This window comes from Hyperolius riggenbachi, chromosome 6 (genome assembly GCF_040937935.1).
Source record: "Hyperolius riggenbachi isolate aHypRig1 chromosome 6, aHypRig1.pri, whole genome shotgun sequence".
Classification (NCBI taxonomy): Eukaryota; Metazoa; Chordata; class Amphibia; order Anura; family Hyperoliidae; genus Hyperolius; species Hyperolius riggenbachi.
The window spans coordinates 372,383,290-372,398,855 of NC_090651.1; the positions used below are offsets into that span (position 1 = coordinate 372,383,290).

The following is a 15,566-nucleotide window of genomic DNA, read 5'->3' on the forward strand; positions in this document are numbered from 1 at the left end:
ACCTAAAACCGCAAAACTTGCGGGAGTGATTTTTCCGCGATTATTCCGGAAAAATCACTGGATACTGCAGCGTTTTGGGAGCGATCGCAATTAGCGGTGCTATGTATGCTAATCGCGAATCGCCGGCAAACCGCTGCATGTCACGCGTTTGCGGTACCCCTCCCTTCACAGTAAATATATATATAGCGCTGGCGTCCTCCTTAGCATTTTACAGAGTACATAGTCATGTCACTGACTGTCCTCAGAGGAGCTCACACTCTAATCCTACCATGGTCATAGTCTAATGTCCTACCATATTATTATTATGTATTTATATAGCACTGACATCTCCTGCAGCACTTTACAGAGTACATAGTCATGTCACTCACTGTCCTCAGAGGAGCTCACACTCTAATCCAACCATAGTCATAGTCTAATGTCCTACCATATTATTATTATGTATTTATATAGCACTGACATCTCCTGCAGCACTTTACAGAGTACATATGAATGCATTTTGGAAGAACGGATCTCTTGCAGGAACAGATCTTTTGCAGATACTGATCTGTTGCATGTGTACAGCATCTGTGTGTGCAGCATCCTGCAAAGATTTTATCTGATGGGGAGTTCAGCTCAATAGAATAGACTGTGTAGAGTATGGCTCTCATACTACATGGAAGGGGGTAAGATCTCTGTCTGATGGGGAGTGCAGCTCCATAGAATAGACTGTGTAGGTGTGGCTCTCATACTACATGGAAGGGGGTAAGATCTCTGTCTGATGGGGAGTGCAGCTCCATAGAATAGACTGTGTAGGTATGGCTCTCATACTACATGGAAGGGGGTAAAATTCGTCTGTGATCTTTTATTTTCAAAAGACTATGGTCTGATGTGTGTATGAGCCTTTAGACTGTTACCCCCTTCCATGTAGTATGAGAGCCATACCTACACAGTCTATTCTATTGAGCTGATCTCCCCATCAGATAGAAATCTTACCCCCTTCCATGTAGTATGAGAGCCATACCTACACAGTCTATTCTATGGAGCTGCACTCCCCCATCAGACAGAAATCTTTGCAAGATGCTGCACACACAGATGCTGTACACATGCAACAGATCAGTATCTGCAAAACATCTGTTCCTGCAAAAGATCCGTTCCTGCAAAATGCATTCATAGTCTATGAGATCTGCAGATCATCATACACATCTTGTTTAACTGACATTCATCTGCAGATCAGACAATCATCTGCAGATCTGAAAATCCATCCTGGTGGATCTGATCTGCAGATGAATGTCTGTTAAACAAGATGTGTATGATGATCTGCAGATATCATAGACTATGAATGCATTTTGCAGGAACGGATCTTTTTCAGGAACAGATCTTTTGCAGCTACAGATGTTTTGAATGTCTACAGCATCTTTGTGTGCAGCATCTTGCAAAGATTTCTATCTGATGGGGAGTTCAGCTCAATAGAATAGACTGTGTAGAGTATGGCTCTCATACTACATGGAATGGGGTAAAAATTGGTCTGTGATCTTGCCATTTCCAAAGACTTTTTATCTCAAGTGTGTATGTAGCCTTAGGGTAAAAAATAAACAAATATGGATTTTCTGCATTATTGCCTAATTTTCCCCCATAAAATGACTATAAAATAAAATCATTTTTGGGATTTTGTGTAACCTTGGTGGCAGGAAGCGCTGGGTGACATCACTGATCCTGGCATAGCTCCCAACTGTCCCTGGTTTGGAGAGACAGTCCCTCTTTGGGACCCCTGTTCCCTTCTGTCCCTCTTTCCTCCTCATTTGGTCCTCTGTTAGGACTCATGTACAGATCTATGTAAAGATAAGTATTTTTCTACTGAAAAAAATGTTTAATTTACTCTAAACTTTTCTCCCCATCCTTCAAATTGATATATTACTAATTTTCAAATGCTAATATGACGGAAAAGGACCCAGGATGGAAAGGACCAGTGTAGTTTGAAATATAAAACAACATATTTTGCTTATGAAATCTTTATGGTATGCTTGAATATAGGTGATTGGGGCGTGATTAAAGGTGTGACAGGGGCGTGGCTTAGAGGTGAACTTCAGCCTAAACAAACATACTGTCATTAAGTTAAATTAGTTATGTTAATTAAAATAGATAGGTAACATAATCTCTTACACACCCTGTTTTAAAAGAACAGGCAAATGTTTGATTTCATGAGGGCAGCCATCTTTTTGGTTGAAAGGAGGTGACAGGAAGCATGAGACACAGTTCCAACTGTCCTGTGTGCTGATCACCCCTCCCAGTTGCTAGGCAAAGTGAATAACAACGTTGGAAATCCCATCATGCTCTGCACAGCATCAGGGGAAAAAAGCCCGGGCAGTTTTCTTTGATGGGTGGAGCTTAGCTCAAACTGCAGCTAAAAATGATGGTTTGGTAAGAAAAACAAAGTTCTGATGCTGTGAAACTGCTAAAGAAACACCAAGCCTTTCCAGTGCTGCTGAGTAGATTTTTAGTCCAGAGGTTCACTTTAAGTGTCCCTCTTATCTCAGAATGTTGGGAGGTTTGCCATGGTAACCAAGGGACCCTCGGTGTAAGCTCAGATAGCCGAGTTCTGGCTTCCAAAATAATGTAAAAAAACAAATGTTGGCTGAACAATTATTTTTGTTTCGTGTACCTAATTTAGAATTTTGTGTTGTTGCTTTTAATTTTTTTTCAATTATATAGATAGTGTGACTTTCCACATGTGTATGTGCGTTTGTATATGTACACGCTGAAAATTAAATGGTATGAGATGACCCTCAGAACAATTTTTTTTGTATGTTTTAAGTTTTATTCAGACTGATATGTTAAAGAGAACCTGTAACAAAAAAAAGTTCCCCTAGCAGGTACTCACCTCGGGAGGGGGAAGCCCCAGGGTCCCAATGAGGCTTCCCCCTCCCCTGTAGCTGCAGGCAATCCAGCGCTGGCTCCCCTGAAGTGTCCCGCAATCCTCCCTCGACAAGCCAGACAAGCGCTGATAAGCGCTGATTTATTTACCTTCCCTGACTCCAGCGGGGGCGCTGCTGCGGATCTCCGCACGGAGATAGGTGACAATAGCCCGTTCTCTGTCGGGTCCGCTCTACTGCGCAGGTGCAGGAGACTTCGCCTGCGCAGTAGACCGGATCGACTGCGATCGGCTATTTCCGCCTATCTCTGAGCGGAGAGCCGATACTGCGCCTGCGCTGGAGCCGGTAGGGTAAATATTTACATCCCCGCTGTTCGGAGGGGCACAGCGAGACTGCCATGGGACCGAGGAGGATGGGGGAAGCCTCAATAGGACCTGGAGGCTTCCCCCACCCAAGGTGAGTACCCCCCAGGGGAGGTTTTTCTCATTACAGGTTTTCTTTAAAATGTCCACAATCTGACAATATTTTCACATTTCAACAGTGATTAAGATCATATCACATTCTCTATTCAGGACCATGAAACCTTCAGCATCCTTTGTGGCTATTCTTGGAGCGTTCATTGCACTAATAGAATTAGGTGAGTATGTTGAACTTTTTAAACCTTGAATCAATTAAAGGGAATCTGAATTCAAAATTAACTTATGATATAATAATTTGTATGTGTAGTACATCTAAGAAATAAAACTATTAGCAGCAGAGATATGAGTCTCATATTGTTTCCAGTACAGGAAGAGTTAAACTACTGTTGTTACCTATGTAAAAGAGCTTATCTGAGTTCCACGACTTTCAAAGTGGAAGAGAGCTCTGTCTTCTGAAGCTTATTATCTTAAGTGTCTGTCACTGTATTTTGTTCTTTCTGCGGAGTAAAGTTCAAAAGTTCACTAGCCTGCTCTGTGAAATCATTTAGAATGCTGTGTAGTGTGTAAATTGCAAATATTACAGAATGATGCAATGTTATAAAAAAATATGTAACAGAAAATAAAAATATGAGACTATTTTCTTTGCTACTAATGTTCTTTTAAGCATCCGTACGGATCCATCTGAAAATGGCGCCTACTAATAATGGCGCACGGTGTTGCTGCTATTCCGTTTATCGCTTATCGCTATTTAACGTTAAATCCCTATCGTTATTTAGCGTTAAAGCCTTATCGTTATTTAGCGTTAACACACAGAACCCTCTCTGTACCTATCCCTAACCCATAAACCCCCCCTGGTGGTGCCTAACTCTCAGACCCCCCTGGTGGTGCCTAACCCTAACCACCCCCCTGGTGGTGCCTAACCCTCAGACCCCCCTGGTGGTGCCTAACCCTCAGACCCCCCTGGTGGTGCCTAACCCTAACCAGCTTCCTGGTGGTGCCTAAACCTAAGACCCCCCTGGTGGTGCCTTACCCTAACCACCCCCCTGGTGGTGCCTAACCCTAAGACCCCCCTGGTGGTGCCTAACCCTCAGACCCCCCCTGGTGGTGTCTAACCCTAAGACCCCCCTGGAGGTGCCTAACCATAAGACCACCCCCCTGGAGGTGCCTAACCCTAAGAACCCCCTGGAGGTGCCTAACCCTAAGACCACCCCCCTGGAGGTGCCTAACACTAAGACCCCCCTGGTGGTGCCTAACCCTAACCACTCCCGTGGTGGTGCCTAAACCTAAGACCCCCCTGGTGGTGCCTAACCCTCAGACCCCCCCCCCCCTGGTGGTGCCTAACCCTAAGACCCCCCTGGTGGTGCCTAACCCTAAGACCCCCCTGGTGGTGCCTAACCCTCAGACCCCCCTGGAGGTGCCTAACCCTAAGGCCCCCCCTGGAGGTGCCCAACCGTAAGACCCCCCTGGTGGTGCCTAACCCTAAGACCCCCCTGGAGGTGCCTAACCCTAAGACCACCCCCCTGGAGGTGCCTAACCCTAAGACCACCCCCCTGGAGGTGCCTAAACCTAAGACCCCCCTGGTGGTGCCTAACCCTAACCACCCCCCTGGTGGTGCCTAAACCTAAGACCCCCCTGGTGGTGCCTAACCCTAAGACCCCCCTGGTGGGGCCTAACCCTCAAACCCCCCTGGTGGTGCCTAACCCTCAGACCCCCCTGGAGGTGCCTAACCCTAAGACCCCCCCTGGAGGTGCCTAACCCTAAGACCTCCCTGGTGGTGCCTAACCCTAAATCTCCCCTGGTGGTGCCTTGACAGTGTTACATTAATTCCATTCACCATTTTGCAGTTAAATAACTTCTGAAGTTTGGCTTATGTAGGGTGCTATTGATAAATAACGTTACTGTGCGCAATAACGTCTGCTGTTTGGCATATGAATGGCGCTATTGATAAATAACGTTACTGTGTGCCGTTTTTCTTTTTTTCCCTGTGCGCCATTATTATGCAGTACTAATGATAGTGATAAGCGTATTTTTTTAATGCGCCGCCATTTTTATGCATAGGCGCTGTGCGCCATTATTCACTGATCCGATCCGTACTACACATCCAATTTATTATATTATTATTTTTTTTTTTTGCTTCACTGTCACTTTAGGCTACTTTCCCACCAGGACGTTGCGTTTTAGGGGACTTTATGGTCGCATAACGTGCCCCTAACGCAACGCCTGGTGGTGTTGGATGTGGACGTCAGACTGAGCCGCGTTGTGCAGCTCACTCTGGCGTCCGTGATGCGTACTCTTGGACGCATGCGGCATCACGTGGTCCCGCCAGCCAGTCACCGCACAGAGCGGCCGCTCCAGGAAGTAAACCCTGCACGTCACACCGTGCAGTGAATATTAATTAGCCATGTGGCTGACCGAGGAGGAGGAGGGGAGACCCTCTCCTCCTCCAACACTACTGAGCATGTGCAAACAGTCTAACGCGGCTTAGCCGCTTATAACGTACAGCAGGCAGCACTTTAACTTGACGTGCTGCGTTACAGTGTAACGCAACGTGGGCACTGTGAACAGCACATTGATTTTACAGTGCTGTGAGATAGGCTGCGTTACAGGCTGCACTAACGTGCGCCTGTAAAGTCTAACTGTGAAAGCAGCCTTAAAGAAACATTGTATTTATTTTATTTTAGACGCGGATCGTTCAGAAACAGCCTTATCAGTCTGCAGACAGACTGTACACAAGCCCCAAGGGTCGGGAGAACGACCGCCCAGCGGGAGGTTCTGACGGACCCGTCGTTCTCTTTAGTAGTGCGTGTGTACGCAGCACCTTAAGGAAACACTTTTTTGTACATTTTAGTTTTTCTCCTACTTCTTGATAATTTTTAAATTTCAAAATTAAAGTTTTGAAAAGTTATTTAACAGAGGAGATAAAAATGTATCAGCACTGAGGTGACCTGGTTCGCCCCACAGCCCTTTGGGCTCTTCACCACATCCGGTGCCCAGGAGGAGGTGAGAGCCGGAGGTTGGGGGAATTTATGGTGGTAATCTTTAACAGAAGGACCCCCAGATGCCCACCGTCCCCCAAGTGAAATGGGTATAGGGGTTCTAATGTACCCCTTTTCTCTTTCCATAAAGCTTGTTTATTATTCACAATTAAAGTGGACCTGAACTCTTGCACATGGCAGAAGGAAAACACAGAGAAATTCACCCTGTATGTATTTAGGTAGCTAAGCCTGTCTAATTCCCCCCTTATCTGTGTCTAATCACAAGTGTAATTTGATCTCTCCCCCTGTGTCTCCTGACTGCCTCGGCAGATAAGCTAAGATAAGGTCATTTGAAAGCAATATGTCTGCTTCCATGAAAGCAGGAAGTAGAAACACTGCAGATGTCTTGCAGGATTTGTACCGGCTGTCACAAAGAAATGTTTTTCTATAAATGGCATTATGCTGTTGCGTATCTTTTAGAGCAGAGAGGAAGTTCTGAGTTCAGGTCCTCTTTAACCATAAATATTTTTCTTTAATTACTGAAATAAATAAATATTCTTGGAAAAGGTATATAGCAAGCCTGTCAAAACCTCTTTCAATGTGCCACCAGAGCTCCTCATTGGACGTTTATCAGACCAATAGGAATCCTCCCTGAGTTAGGGTGCATACACACATCAGACCATAGTCTTTGGAAAATGAAAGATCACAGACCAATTTTACCCCCTTCCATGTAGTATGAGAGCCATACCTACACAGTCTATTCTATGGAGATGAACTCCCCATCAGACAGAAATCTTTGCAAGATGTCTTTTAGGCGTGATAACTGAGTTATCACCGCTTTGTGAATCAGGCCCCTTGAATGCATTTTGCAGGAACGGATCTTTTGCTGGAACAGATCTTTTGCAGATACTGATCTTTTGTGTCTGTACAGCATCTTTGTGTGCAGCATCTTGCAAAGATTTTTTTCTGATGTGGAGTTCAGCTCCATAGAATAGACTGTGTAGGTGTGGCTCTCATACTACATGGAAGGGGGTAAGATTTCTGTCTGATGGGGAGTTCAGCTCCATAGAATAGACTGTGTAGAGTATGGCCCTCATACTACATGGAAGGGGGTAAAATTGGTCTGTGATCTTTCATTTTCCAAAGACTTTTATCTGACGTGTGTACCCACCCCTAGGCTGCTTTCACAGTGGGACGTTACAGGCGCACGTTAGAGCAGCCTGTAACGCACCCCACCGCACAGCAATGAAAAATCAATGGGCTGTTCACAGTGCCCACGTTGCGTTACTTAGTAACGCTGCGCCATAAGACAACGTACTGCATGCAGTACTTTATAAGCGGCAGAGGCGCGTTAGACTGCTTGCACATGCTCAGTAATGTTGGGGAGGAGCGGAGAGTGGCCGGGCACATGGCTAATTAATATTCACTGCAGTCAGTGACGTGCAGTGTTTACTTCCTGGAGTGACCGCTCTGTGCAGCGATTGGCCGGGCTAGAGTCCAAGAGTACGCATCACAGCATCACGGACGCCAGAGTGAGCTGCACAACGCAGCTCACTCTGACGTCCACATCAGAGAGCACCAGGCGTTGCGTTAGGGGCACGTTATGCGACCATAACGTCCGCTAAAATGCAACGTCCTACTGTGAAACCAGCCTTAAACTTATCGGTAAATTATGTGCAAACATGCCCCCTAATTTCCATGAGAATAGCTATTTTCAGTAAAATTAATGCAAATTACCTTACCAATTACCTCATAATTTACCTCATGACTAAAATCTATTAGAATTGCTAAATGTCATTACCTCATGAGGTAAATTACCCCACACGAGGTAATTTGTTTGATAACCCTACCAGAATGGAGGCCAATATAACAAAACTACCTTGACTGACACTACTCTTTCATTTCTCTCTTTTTAGGGTTCTCGCTCCCCCCTATCGGCTCCTCTAGGGTATCATGTTTTTCAGGCGGTGTGTATGCTGGGGTACACTATTCAATCAAGAAGGGTAAGATCCTTGTTTTATACCGTTCATACCATGTCATTAGATTGAGGGCCTTTTCAGACGGGGGCAGTCGCCACAGCCTAATATTAGTCTATGGGGTAATTCCTACTACCCACGTTGCGGTACGCGGCCCCAGAAGTGCCCTATCTAATGCGCGCCCATACCTACATTACCATGTGGTGACCTGCGCTGATCTGCGTCTGACCGGAAGTCATGAGGGGAAGCGTAATTTTGCAGGGGTAATGGGTAATCCCAGCATGTAACTTTGAAGTCGATGGCATGTTTGCTTTTTTATGTTAAAGTTGGTGCCATCGACTTCAAAGTTAAATGCAAATTTTTGGGAGTGATCGTTCACGTTAATGTGAACAGGTGAACGACGGTTCGTTAAGTGGTCACGTAAATGCAAACAACCAACAAATGTCTGTCCGCTGGGAGCTCTCCCCTTGCGAACATGTTCGTCCATCACTACTAATAGCTACGGCTACTCAAATGCGAAACCGGGAGACATCCGGATAGTTGCTATCCGGATATCTCATAGTAAACCTGTGCGGGGGGGGGGGGGGGGGGGGTCAATCTTACCTGTCTGACGTTTTCTTTGGTCGTCCCTCGGCGCCTCCCACCATGCGCTCCACATGCATCACTTGATTACAAACACTTCCTCCTTCAACCCGGAAGGAGGAAGTGCTTGTAATCACGTGACCGCCGCTTGGAGCGCATCGTGGGAGGGACGACCAAAGGAGACGTCGGACAGGTAAGATTGACCCCCCGCACAGGTTTACTGGGAGATATCCGGATAGCAACTATCCGGATGTCTCCCGGTTTCGGATTTGAGCAGCCCTGCTAATAACATAATTATTTATTTGGAATTGGCAAATTAAATCAAACAACCAAGTAAGCATCTAAATTATTGAAATGTAGCGTCTTATCTCTCAAAATAAACAAATACATAATTAACCACTTCTCTACCCTGGTCGTTTTCATAGTTCAGCTCAGCTCTGGTTACTTTGGCAATACCTTTATCAATAATTATCACAACTTAATGATTTATATATTTTTTATTTTCAGGAAAAATTAAGCTTTTTGTGGCTGTTATTTGTTTTTGGTAATTACCTATTATCATTATTATTATTATTATTTTCTATGCTTTTTATAAGGAAAAAGGTGAAAAAAATACACAATGTATCCACTTTCATACATTACAGCTTTAAAGTAAACAGTTCTATTGTACATTAAACCCACACATTTTATTTGTCTATCTCTGATGTTTATTTAAACAGTTCATTTGTATTCCTAATGTATTAGTAACAGTTTGTATACGCACCTTACTTGTTACAGCTGTCTGCTCCTGGAATGCTTATTTTACACTTGTTTACTTATTAGCCCTGCCACTGAATTCCCTGAGGGGAGTACAGGGGTTTGCTGTCCTTCCTTATTAAACTCTATAGCCTTTTTTATCAGCACATAAATAAACAGTGTTATCTAGGATTTTGTAGTGAAGAGAGTGCAGAGACTTATTTTTATGTCATGGGGAATCAAGTGGTTAAACTAAGACTTGGAACTCTTTTCTGTTGCAGGAGTTCCAATCTCTTCACTGGGATGTGTTCCTGGAATTCTGTGTAACGTGTCAGTGAGTGTCAGTGATACAATGAGGATGAAGTTAGCCATATCCTGCTGTGCCAAAGGAAATCAATGCACTCTATCTGTACCTCCCTGTAAGTGATCGCTACTTTCTTCTCAAAACTGCATATAAAGAACACCTGAACTGAACCCCCAAATAATAAACTACCTATGACAATATCTGTTTTGTGGGTTCCTGATATTTACCAGCTCCACTTTAGTACACATGATCAGACCGCCCCTGGCCATGGCCCTGTACCAAGCTGGGTGGAGCATGTGCATTCTGGTAGCATAGAGTGGGAGAGAGCCTTGGGCCCCTTTTACACTTAAAGAGACTCAGAGCTGAGTCGTATTGCCTTTTTTTTTTACTTACCTGGGGCTTCCTCCAGCCTCATCAGCATGGATGTGTCCCACGCTGTCCTCCTTAGCGCCTCCGTTAAGCCAACATTTTTTTCAGTAAGTGGCTCAGTGATGTCAGTGGGGGGCCTTCTGTGCATGCGCATACCTTCTGCGCAAGCGCAGAAGGCCCCAGCTGGCGTCATTCAGTCAGAATGAGCCGCATACAGGGGCTTGACTGCAGCTGAACGAAGGATTCCGTGAGGACGGCGAAGGACACATCCATGCTTATGGGGCTGGAGGAAACCCCGGTTAAAGAGAAACTCCGACCAAGAATTTAACTTTATCCCAATCAGTAGCTGATACCCCCTTTTACATGAGAAAATCGATTCCTTTTCGCAAACAGACCATCAGGGGGCGCTGTATGACTGATATTGTGGTGAAACCCCTCCCACAAGAAGCTCTGAGGACGGTGCTACTCCTGGTAGTTTCCTGTCTGTGAACCTTGTTGCATTGTGGAAAATAGCTGTTTATAGCTGTTTCCAACTGCCAAAAAATCACCTGCCAACAGTAAAAATGTCACCATGTAATAAATGTCAGAATGTAAATCAGGGATTTAAAAGATTTTACAATGGACACTGACTAAATCATTTATACATAATTATTGTAAAAATTAAGCACTTTTTTATTTCATTATTTTCACTGGAGTTCCTCTTTAAGTAAAAAAACGATATGACTCAGCACTGAGTCTCTTTAATCAGTTGCTCTCAGTTATAACTGAAAGAAAACTAATTTTCAAAGTAATTCCCATGTTTTCCTATAGCACAATTCCCACTACTGTATATGCGTTTTAACTGAAATCTTTTTCACAATGCACTGCTATAGAAAAAAACGTGTAAAACACGGAAAAGATGTCGCTGGAGGCTAGGTAAGCATTCTAAAAGCCTTAAAGAGGAACTCCAGTGAAAATAATGTAGTAAAAAAAGTGCTTCATTTTTACCATAATTATGTATAAATGATTTAGTCAGTGTTTGCTCATTGTAAAATCTTTCCTCTCCCCGATTTACATTCTGACATTTATTGCATGGTGACATTGTTACTGTGGGCAGGTTATGTAGCTGCTCCTAGCTGTTTTGGCTGTTAGAGTCAGCTGTAAACAGCTATTTCCTGTCTGTGAGCCTTGTTACATTGTAACAAACTGCCAAAAGTACCGTGGTCCCAGAGCTTCTTGTGGGAAGGGTTTCACCACAAAATCAGCCATACAGAGCCCCCTGATGGTCTGTTTGTGAAAAGCATTATATTTCTCATGTGAAAGGGGGTATCAGCTACTGATTGGGATAAAGTTCAATTCTAGGTTGGAGTTTCTCTTTAAGGCCTCTTGCACACTACATGTGATTCTGATTTTGTATCAGATCCGATTTTGGATTCTGATTAAAAAACGTACTGCATGCTGCTAAGATTTTTAATCGGAATCCAAAATCGGAAGTATAAAAAATCGGAATCACGTGTAGAGTGCAAGAGGCCTAAAACCCGCACAAAACAAAGTCCCATTATCCCTCAGGCATGCTGGTTGGTTGAGACTTCCGCTTGCCTGTGTTCCTGATAACGTGGATTATGCTGTAATACAAAATTCAGAATGTTTATTTGAGTCAAACCCAATTTTTTTCAACTGACTCAGTTGAATTTCAGGAAAGAAAACACTCATGAAAAAGATTGATGCATCTATAGTGGTTATACAGTAGCAGTTATAGAAAAAACCTTAGTAAAACAGTCTCTGAGGCAGGGTTCACAGCGCTCAGTTGTGTTGCCAAAAAATTCTGCATGTCAACTTACTGCCTATACAATTCTATGGGCCTGTTCACAGTAACTGATCGCGTTAACTACTTATAGACCGCTCCACGCCAATTGGCATGGATGTGGCGGCACCCCCAAGACCGCCTAACGCCACCGCATGCAGTCCTGGGGGCGTGTTTTGCAGGAGATCGCTCGCCCCGCTCTGGTCCACCATCAGTCTCCCAGCGGCGTCTATTTACTCTGTACGATCTACGGCAGCGCTGTACTGGGGATAATATAGCCGCCATGTGACACGGCTGTTCCCCTGGGCGACAGGGAAGCGAACGCTATCATAGGCTGAAGCCTATGACAGCCCGAGCATGCTGATTGGCTGGCAGGGGGAGAGAGGGAGGCAGGGTTGTAAAAAATAAATAAATAAAAGTATTAAAAAATAAATCATAAAAAATATTAACAAAAAAATAAACAAACATCCTGGGAGCCATCACAGCCCACCAACAGAGAGTTCTGTTGGTGGGCAGAAAGGGGGGATCACTTGTGTGCTGAGTTGTGCAGCCCTGCAGCGAGCCTTAAAGCTGCAGTGGCCTTAATTGTAAAAAATAGCCTGGTCACTAGGGGGGTTTAAGACCGTGGTCTTCATGTGGTTAATGAAAGTCTATGTCCAGTCTCTATAGCAGTTCACACACATTTTACCACATGTGTTATGCAACTGACCACTGTGAATCCAGGCTCTGAGTCACTAAATGTAAGTTTATTGCCTGAGGATTTACTTTAGAGCTAGTTCACAGTGCTAAGTTATGGTGCAGAATATTTCTGCATGTATAGACACTGCCCATACAATTCTATGGGCCTGTTCACAGTACTGGGTTATAATTAGTGTTGGGCGAACAGTGTTCGCCACTGTTCGGGTTCTGCAGAACATCACCCTGTTCGGGTGATGTTCGAGTTCGGCCGAACACCTGGTGGTGCTCGGCCAAACCGTTCGGCCGCATAGCCGAACTAAGAGCGCATGGCCGAACGTTCCCCGAACGTTCGGCTAGCGCTGTGATTGGCCGAACGGGTCACGTGGTTCGGACCCGAACGCGCTCTGATTGGCCGAACGGTCACGTGGTTTGGGTAAATAAATACCCGAACCACGTCATATCTCCGCCATTTGTCTGTGGGTTTAGCATTGGGTAGGCAGGCAGGGTAGTTCGCTCTCCAGCCACGCTAGCCAGGGTCCCCCCCAGTCATTGTGTGTCGCTGCTGGGAACAGTAGTACACCGCTCGCTCAGCCACACTATATATAGCATTGTTTACTGCCACTGTGTACCTCGCTCAGCCACACTATATATAGCATTGTGTTTACTGCCACTCTGTGTACACGGCTCAGCCAGACTATATAGCATTGTGTGTACTGCCACTGTGTACCTCGCTCAGCCACGCTATATATAGCATTGTGTTTACTGCCACTCTGTGTACACCGCTCAGCCAGACTATATAGCATTGTGTGTACTGCCACTCTGTGTACACGGCTCAGCCAGACTATATATAGCATTGTGTTTACTGCCACTCTGTGTACACCGCTCAGCCAGACTATATAGCATTGTGTGTACTGCCACTCTGTGTACACACGGCTCAGCCAGACTATATAGCATTGTGTGTACTGCCACTCTGTGTACACCGCTCAGCCAGACTATATAGCATTGTGTGTACTGCCACTGTGTACCTCGCTCAGCCACGCTATATATAGCATTGTGTTTACTGCCACTCTGTGTACACGGCTCAGCCAGACTATATAGCATTGTGTGTACTGCCACTGTGTACCTCGCTCAGCCATGCTATATATAGCATTGTGTTTACTGCCACTCTGTGTACACGGCTCAGCCAGACTATATAGCATTGTGTGTACTGCCACTGTGTACCTCGCTCAGCCACGCTATATATAGCATTGTGTTTACTGCCACTCTGTGTACACCGCTCAGCCAGACTATATAGCATTGTGTGTACTGCCACTGTGTACCTCGCTCAGCCAGACTATATAGCATTGTGTGTACTGCCACTCTGTGTACACGGCTCAGCCAGACTATATAGCATTGTGTGTACTGCCACTGTGTACCTCGCTCAGCCACGCTATATATAGCATTGTGTTTACTGCCACTCTGTGTACACGGCTCAGCCAGACTATATAGCATTGTGTGTACTGCCACTGTGTACCTCGCTCAGCCACGCTATATATAGCATTGTGTTTACTGCCACTCTGTGTACACGGCTCAGCCAGACTATATAGCATTGTGTGTACTGCCACTGTGTACCTCGCTCAGCCACGCTATATATAGCATTGTGTTTACTGCCACTCTGTGTACACGGCTCAGCCAGACTATATAGCATTGTGTGTACTGCCACTGTGTACCTCGCTCAGCCAGACTATATAGCATTGTGTGTACTGCCACTCTGTGTACACGGCTCAGCCAGACTATATAGCATTGTGTGTACTGCCACTGTGTACCTCGCTCAGCCACGCTATATATAGCATTGTGTTTACTGCCACTCTGTGTACACGGCTCAGCCAGACTATATAGCATTGTGTGTACTGCCACTGTGTACCTCGCTCAGCCACGCTATATATAGCATTGTGTTTACTGCCACTCTGTGTACACGGCTCAGCCAGACTATATAGCATTGTGTGTACTGCCACTGTGTACCTCGCTCAGCCACGCTATATATAGCATTGTGTTTACTGCCACTCTGTGTACACGGCTCAGCCAGACTATATAGCATTGTGTGTACTGCCACTGTGTACCTCGCTCAGCCACGCTATATATAGCATTGTGTTTACTGCCACTCTGTGTACACCGCTCAGCCAGACTATATAGCATTGTGTGTACTGCCACTGTGTACCTCGCTCAGCCACGCTATATATAGCATTGTGTTTACTGCCTGCCACTCTGTGTACACGGCTCAGCCAGACTATATAGCATTGTTTACTGCCACTCTGTGTACACGGCTCAGCCAGACTATATAGCATTGTGTGTACTGCCACTCTGTGTACACCGCTCAGCCAGACTATATAGCATTGTGTGTACTGCCACTCTGTGTACACCGCTCAGCCAGACTATATAGCATTGTGTGTACTGCCACTCTGTGTACACCGCTCAGCCAGACTATATAGCATTGTGTGTACTGCCACTCTGTGTACACCGCTCAGCCAGACTATATAGCATTGTGTGTACTGCCACTCTGTGTACACCGCTCAGCCAGACTATATAGCATTGTTTTAGACTATCCACATCAATTACAAATGGGGCTTTTAAATGAACAATCAGTCTTTTATTCTTCAGTGTTCAAAATTCAAGTTTCTTCAAGATTGCGGACAAGTAAGCACAAGATTCACTGGTTCACTTCCGTGGATGCGTTCAGCCTTCCAGGATTTCATCTAGGAGTGCTCTCCTTTTGTTTTTACAGATTGCGATGCGACACTACCCTTGAATCGACAATTGATGTGTGTATGCACTGTGTGCCTCTGAGGAAGCGGTCTTTGACCGTGAAACACGTGTCAGGCAGTCCTTTGTTATGATGTGGAGTGCTGTATATGGGTCT

At 45.2% G+C, this 15,566-nt stretch overlaps 1 protein-coding gene across 4 annotated transcripts in view; it reads left to right on the top strand.

The window, feature by feature from the left end:
- Nucleotides 1-15,566, top strand: part of LOC137521943 (uncharacterized) — a 52,953-nt gene that overhangs the window by 13,309 nt on the left and 24,078 nt on the right. For all 4 annotated transcript variants that reach the window (XM_068241899.1, XM_068241898.1, XM_068241900.1 and 1 more), the window contains exons 2-4: nucleotides 3,422-3,486; nucleotides 8,160-8,246; nucleotides 9,818-9,955. In XM_068241899.1, coding sequence (XP_068098000.1) covers nucleotides 3,426-3,486; nucleotides 8,160-8,246; nucleotides 9,818-9,955 — 286 coding nt within the window. In that variant the 5' untranslated portion in view covers nucleotides 3,422-3,425. The remainder of the gene's footprint in view (nucleotides 1-3,421; nucleotides 3,487-8,159; nucleotides 8,247-9,817; nucleotides 9,956-15,566) is intronic.